The sequence below is a fragment of the Fusarium keratoplasticum genome, chromosome 13 (genome assembly GCF_025433545.1).
Source record: "Fusarium keratoplasticum isolate Fu6.1 chromosome 13, whole genome shotgun sequence".
In the NCBI taxonomy this organism is placed as follows: Eukaryota; Fungi; Ascomycota; class Sordariomycetes; order Hypocreales; family Nectriaceae; genus Fusarium; species Fusarium keratoplasticum.
The window spans coordinates 778,012-785,413 of NC_070541.1; the positions used below are offsets into that span (position 1 = coordinate 778,012).

Here is a 7,402-nt window from a genome sequence, read left to right on the forward strand (position 1 = left end):
GCGCGACCGGGGGTTCGGCATTGTGGTGTCTGCGGCAAGCCCGGTCATAATGCAAGAACGTGTCAGGTAGTGATTGAGACGTCTGGGGAAGAGTATAGTGAGTAGTTTTAATTGATCAAATGGTTTATGATGTTTTTATTGCGGCTTCTATCTTATGGGTATAGGAAAAGTGGTGCACATACTTGTTTGGTGCACATGCTTATCATGTACGTTAATGAATATAATAAATTAATAATAATTATTATAATAAATAAATAATAATTATTATAATAAATTAATTAACTAATTAATAACTAATTAATTAATTAATAATATATTAAAAAATTTATAAAAGCTTTTTAATAAAATTTATAAAAAAAAATATATTATTAATAAAAGTAAAATCTTTCTTAAGAGCTTATAAAATAATTAATATAAAATATAATTAATAACTCTTATTATTAATATTAATACTTTTTATAATATTAAATAAAAATATTAAAAAGATTTATTATAATTAGCTAGGATTTAGCTGTATAGCTATAGGTATAATTATATTAAGAAATAAGAGTTATTAATATTATAAGTTTTAAAAAAATTAATTCTTAGAGTTAATATTAAAATTTTATAAACCTAAAAAGAATTAATATTAGGGCTTAGTATTAAACTTAGAGGTAAATAAAAATTAATAAGTTTAATTAATTAAACTTATTTAATTAAATATATAATATATATATCTTAGCTTATATAAATATATAAATAAGAATAATTTTAATAATAAATATTTTTTTATTATAAAATTATATTTTTAAAAAATAAAATTTTATATTTTATTAATATAAATAAAAATATTTAGATAAAAAAAATATTAAAAACTTAATTAATATTTTTTATAAATAATAAAAATAAAATAATTAATAATAATATATATATATAGCGAATATAATAATTAACTAACTATAATAAAAATCCCTTAACTTATATTATCTTTATTTAAGTTAATTAATTAATTCTTAATAACTTATTATATCTTAATTAAATAATAAAGCTAGATTATTTCTTATATTTTAGGACCTTAAGAATAACTAAAGATTAAGCCTCTAATATGCTATAGAGATATATAATAATAATTAAATAAGGCTATAGCGCTAATAATAAGGTATCTAATCTTAATGCGATATCTTTAATTATCACGGCCAACACATTCTGCCGGCACGTGACCAAAGACCCTACCCACTACGCCGACCAATCACCAAAGGATCAATCTGGATCATGCCAAGCCGTCGTGATCCATCCATGATCCTCTGCAGGATCACAACCGGATCACAGCTAATGCTCCGTGAGCCATCATGATCCAACTTAACCAGCCCAGTATATAGAACACACTCATTGCACTTTCATATGTACTAGCTACTTCAGCTATCAACACAACTTAGTTACACTCAATACCTTGAGCACATTACCAGACGTGACTTACACCCCTTGTTCAAGACAACGCCAATAACCCTCTGCTAACATAAACCCAGCACGACCGGTTTATCCCTTGGGAAAGGTACGATCGTCACATTAATAAATCGCATCGCCTATCTAATCTAAAGGAATAGATTTTTATTTATTTTATTTTTAACTTAGATTTATAAGGATTCCCCCCTTAGCTTTATAATATTAAAAAAATAACTAATTAATTACTTACTAATTATAATATATTATTAATTAATATATATTAAGCTTTAAACTTTATTAAGTACTACCTAGAGCTTAAGATATATTTTATATAAATATAATTATTAAAAAGCTAAATATAAAAATCTAATTATTATTTATAATTAATTTAAGCTTATAATAAATATAATTATAAAATATAATATTTAATTAAATAATATTTATAATTTTAATAAAATAAGCTTTTTTATAAATATAATTATAAATAAAATAGTTATTATAGGCTTAGAAAGGTATTTAAAGCTAAAATTAATATAACCTAAAAACTAAAAATAAATTATAATTATTTAAGTAATTAATATAAAAGGCTAAGTAATTTAGCTATTTATTATTAATATAAGCTAATATTATTTTATTAATTAATATTAAAAAAATAACTTTTTAAGTAATTAAATAATTATAATAACTTAAAATAACTAGATTAATAATAAGATTAGCCTTAAATAACTAAAGTATTTTAATTAATATATAATTAATTAATTAATTAATTCTTATTATCTCTTAATTCTTAATAATTATAAAAATTATTAATTAATTAAATTTAAGAGATATTATAAAAAAAAGAAAATTATTTAGCTTTATATATTATTTTATTTCTCTTATTTATTTTAGCCTTTTAATATTAAATACTTTAGGCTATTAAAAAAGGCCTATAATTAAAAAATAAAATATTTAATTAAATACTTTATAATTTATATTTTAAAAACTAAATTCTTTTTAGCCTTTTATATTATATATAAGATTATTATAATAAAAAGAAATATTAAGGGGGCTTTTAAAAGAGCTAATCTTATTCCCCTTAACCTAGAAATTATAATTTTAAAGCTTAATATATAGCTATAAACTCTAATATTTATTAAAAAGGGATCTAAGCCCTTAACCTCTTAAGTCTTAAAGATCCTAAGGATTATACTTAAGGCTAGATCTCAATCTAAATATCTTAAAAGATAAATTAAAAGATATTAAAGTAGCTCCTTAGAGTTAATCCTTAAAGCCCTAAGGTCTCTTAAGAAAGGGATAAAAGTAATTATATATTAAGTTACCTTATTAATTATTAAGAATAAAGACCTTTAAGAGGTAAATAAAATACTTAGTTAGCGCTAAAGGGTAAAAAGAACCTAGCTATAAAAAAAAGGGGTTATAATAATAGAGGAAGGAAGGTAAGTAATTAATTAAATAAATATTAATATATAGGTAATAGCTAAATTATTAAGATATAATAATTAAGGAAAATTAATATAACTAAGAGTTTAATATTATAGTATTTATAGTTAGCTTAGCTATAATATAAGGACTTATTAAGTAGTAATTAAAATATCTAAGGAAAAATATAATAAATAATTTTAATTAATTAATTAATTTATTATATTTTTATTATTATATTAATATAATAGGTTAAGATTTCTATTATACTTAGTTAATTATTATATTTATTATATATATATATTATAAGATTTTTAAAAAATATTAAATAAATATAAATATTTATTTTTAATATTAAAAATAAAAAAAAAACTTTAAAAAGATATATTTCTTATTATAATTATATTATAAGCTAAATAAAAAAGCTTAATAAAGTAATTATAATTAAGCTAAGAACTAAAAGGATTAAATATTATTTTAATTAATTTTAAAATTAATTTTAAAAATTTTTAATTTTATTTTAAATAAAATATAAGAAATATTAATTTAAGATTATATTATATATATATAAAATATATATTTTATACTTTTTATTTATTAATTATTTTAGCTATTAATATAGCTTAGTTATATTTAATACCTTAAGGATATTACTAAATATAACTTATATTATATTACTTAAATTATACCTAATATTTTTTATTAATATAAACTAAATATAATTAGTTTATATCTTAAGTAATATATAATTATTATAATTCTAAGCTTAACCTTATTAAATAAATAAATAGATTTTACTTAGTAATTAATAGTTTTTATAAATAATAAGGTAAAAGCTAAAGGCTAAGGACTAATAAGATATAATAAAAATTTTAAACCTAGGTTTAAAAAGTAATAATAGAAGTAGGTTAAGGTAGTAAGTAGGTAATTTATAGTAAGTAGGTTAGGTAATTAGACTAGATAAATTTTAACCCTAGGTTATAAAATAGATTAGTAGTATAGGTTATAAATAGAGCGAAACAAATCCATATCTAACTTGAAGCCTATTCGCTTAGTTTAAGACCTATTATACTAGTAGTAAGAAACTTAGCCTAGTCTATACAGATGTGAGTCTAGTTACCTATCTAAAAGTTATCATTGCTAACAGCTTGTTAGGTTCTGTTCATATATTCAACATGCTGGGCCGCAGTTCGATACTCCCCACTGAGACGGATTAGATGCATTTGTGGGAGATTGGCTGACCGACAATGCAGTTTTGTTGATTTACAAGCATTTCACCTATCTAAGAGATAACTAGAATGCGTAACAGAGTTAGAAACGCGGCGTGTAGTGTCAATAGCCCCCAAAGAGTGGAATTGCGTCTTACTCTTTCGGTTAACAGTGTAGTATTTATGCCTTCTGTCATCCTTGGATCGTGAGTAGTAGCAACGTCTTGCCTCATGCGTGAATTACAAACAGTCGATGGTGTTCTACCCCTTCGTTTCTACCCCATTGGTATCGCCGATGCGCAGAACCGCCTTTTTCGCGGAAAGCTTGCCCCCCTGCAGCAAACCCAAGGCGGCTTCCAAACCATCAAGACCGCCATCAACGACTTCAAACGGGTGACCTGTAAACCAACCCTCCGCCAAGCCACGTCCCAGGAGGGGGAAAAACATGGCCCCAAACTCACTGTCCCCTAGTTTTTGGCCCGCGGACTGAGCTTCTTCGGGCACGTCGGAATGCACCGTTGCAACCAGGGTAAAGAGAATCTTCGTATGCCCGGAATCCTCTCGACCACCAACGACCATGTCCGGCGTCAGAACCGTCGCAATCTGACCGCCCTTTGCCAAAACCCTATCGAGATTGGCTATGCTCTCTTTCTCGGACACTGCATCGAAGGCAAATCTAACGTCACTTCCGGCAGCTGTGCGCAGGCCTTCAACGACATGATCATTGCCTTTCCGATAATCGATTACAGTATCTCCCTTCGATTTATCCAGCAGGGACTCCGCGAAAGATACACCATTACCGGCCACAGCGACAATGGGGTGAATGTTAGATAATACGGCAAGCTTGATGGCGTATGCTCCTACCGCACTGGCACCTCCGTATACAATAAAGGGCAGTCGGGTCGTAGCTGGCTTCCAAGGGAGGGGTAAACCCAGTCTCTGGTAAAGGCCGAGTGATGCGGTCATGGCGGCGAGAGGGATAGTCGCAGCTTCTGTAAACATGTTAGAAACTTGGTTCAAGTATAAGACCTAGGATACAAACCTTCAAAGCTAGTATGCGCCGGCAAATGAAAGGTAGACTTTGCCCGAGCGACCGAGTACTCGGCAAAACTCCCATGGGGGGCACGCAGTTCGTGAAAAGCAGCAACACGATCTCCAGGCCGGAAGCCAAGGACACCTTCTCCAACGGCTTCCACATACCCGGCAATATCATCACCATGGTTGAAAGGCTCTGCCTCAGGTGCCCATATTTGAGGTTGTTTCCAATCCTTGGGATTGGTGCCGGAGACAACGGTTCGAATCAAGATGTGACCGGGACCGGGAACGGGAACGGGAACATCACGAACCTGGACCCGTAAAGATTTATCGTAGAATGCGGACTTCATGGCTGCGGTGTAGTGAGTGGGAGGGGCCTGATGTGATGAAATCTGTTGGTCAAGATTTTCAAGAAACAACCCCTCCTTATATAGCTGGAGACAAGACGATCAGGTCGATTTGACGACAACCTGACTAATGGTGACATTCCTGAAAATCCCTTTCCCGGTCCCCCAGAACTACGTCACTTCTGTCAGGAGAATGTCTCGGCGTTGCTTTGAAATCAGGTTGCCTCGTTCCCTTCCATTCTTTGGGCTCGCCCACCAAGCCGAAATGCTATCTTCGCGCTACTCCTTACCCGGCCCCATAGAAACCAGGTTTGTTGAAAAGCTCTATTTCAAACTTCCGCCTATAGGATCCACCCAAAAAGCCGCTCTCGCCGCTCTCGCCGCTTTACGCCGCTTTACGCCGCTTTTCGCTCTCTGAGGAACATAGGTATGCAGATTTCACAAGACTCGAGGCAACAAAACATCTTAACATATTTTCTGTCGTAGCAAAATATCTCACTGAGCACTCACGACCTCTACTATGACTGCCAACAACCCGTCATCGTTCTTGTACATGGCGCCTGGCAGCGTCCGGCGCAATACGAGTCTTTGAAGCTCGGCTTGGCTGGCAGAGGGCTTCAGCGTGCTGCAGCCCGAGAGCGCTGCTAGCGGCAATGCCATCATCGAAATTCGCGGGAAGGCATATCTGAATGACGTAGCCATTACTCACGGGGCCATTGAAGAACCACTGGCGGCTGGAAAGGAAGTTATCCTTGTTTGTCACAGCTACGGTGGCATTCCTGCATCAGCGGCTGCAGAGGGTTACCAAGTTCATGAGCGCCGCGAGCACGGATTGCCTGGAGGAATCACATCGAATACTTGGCAGCGTTTGCGTTCCCGGGGAAAGGATTGTCCCTCTTGAAGGCTATTGGTGGCTCCTACGCTCCCTTTATGAACAAGGAGGCATGTCTCATGTTGCCACTCTTGCCTTACCACTGGTCAAGACGAATAGAAAACTGATAAATGGCACAGGGAGACGTCGTTGCGCCGAAGATGCCTTGTTCAATGACTGCGATTCGGAAACCGCAGATCAGCTACTCGCTGGCGCCGCCTACCAGAGTGCAGCGAGCTTTGAGACACCTACTGCCTTCGCTGCCGCAGATGTTCTAGTTCCCAAGACATACGTTGTGTGCGAGGAGGACCATGCTGTGACTGTTGATGTCCAATTGGCAATGATTGGTGCCCTTGAAAACACTACCGAAGTCAGAGTTCGCTCCGGGCATTGTGTTCATTTAAATACGGAGGCTTTACCGAAGGTCCTTAATGCTATTGAGGCAGCGGCGGGTCTCTAAGCGCATCCCTAGACATAGAAAGACTTCATCTCAATTGTTAAAATACTCCCGCTAGATTATCCTAGGGGAATCTATCTAATTAATTCATAATATCTCCTAGAATTTGCGATCAGTTGTATGGGCAGCCTACCTTGGGTTACGAACAGTGCTTTATCTCACCTGAACCCAAGCTTGACTGGGTGCATGTCAAATGCAAGTCTAAACCAGCAGGTTGGCATTTGGTGCGGCTGGCTGAGGTCTTTGGAAGCATGTGGCAAGAACAACAAGCTGCTGATGGGATGTAAGGGCAGTCATCCATGGCCCTAGGCTCGCTGTTGTTCATCTCCTCTTTCAGAGGCATTCCCTTTGTCAAGTGGCTATAGATTACTACCTCACTGGATTGGTAGTGCTTATGAAAGCCAGCTAGGATTATGGTTCACAGCTGGTCAATATCGTGTGTCGGGGATGGGACACTCCCCCAGCTCTGGAGCTGCGTTCAGGTATGCAAAGGTTCTATACCAACGCTCTGAGCCTCTACGGGAGAACACATCGCTCAGAGAGCCACTTGAACGAGAGCCATCAATAGAAGGCACTTCATCCCAGTTCCTACACCAACAGATAAGTGGAAGTGCTCAGAGCACCGTTTTCAGACCATTCG

At 33.7% G+C, this 7,402-nt stretch overlaps 2 protein-coding genes across 2 annotated transcripts; one reads left to right on the top strand and one right to left on the bottom strand.

Moving 5' to 3' along the window:
* Positions 1-4,313: 4,313 nt before the first annotated feature.
* NCS57_01460100 (PKS-ER domain-containing protein) lies at positions 4,314-5,437 on the bottom strand (the record flags this gene model as incomplete). The annotated part of the gene is made up of 2 exons (XM_053064199.1): positions 4,314-5,044; positions 5,095-5,437. 2 exons carry the CDS (start codon positions 5,435-5,437, stop codon positions 4,314-4,316), a joined length of 1,074 nt encoding a protein of 357 aa, XP_052906482.1.
* Positions 5,438-6,378: 941 nt separating this feature from the next.
* NCS57_01460200 (uncharacterized protein) lies at positions 6,379-6,765 on the top strand (the record flags this gene model as incomplete). Its single annotated transcript, XM_053064200.1, has 1 exon — positions 6,379-6,765. The coding sequence occupies one exon, from the start codon at positions 6,379-6,381 to the stop codon at positions 6,763-6,765; it is 387 nt and encodes a 128-aa protein (XP_052906483.1).
* Between the last annotated feature and the right edge of the window lie 637 nt (positions 6,766-7,402).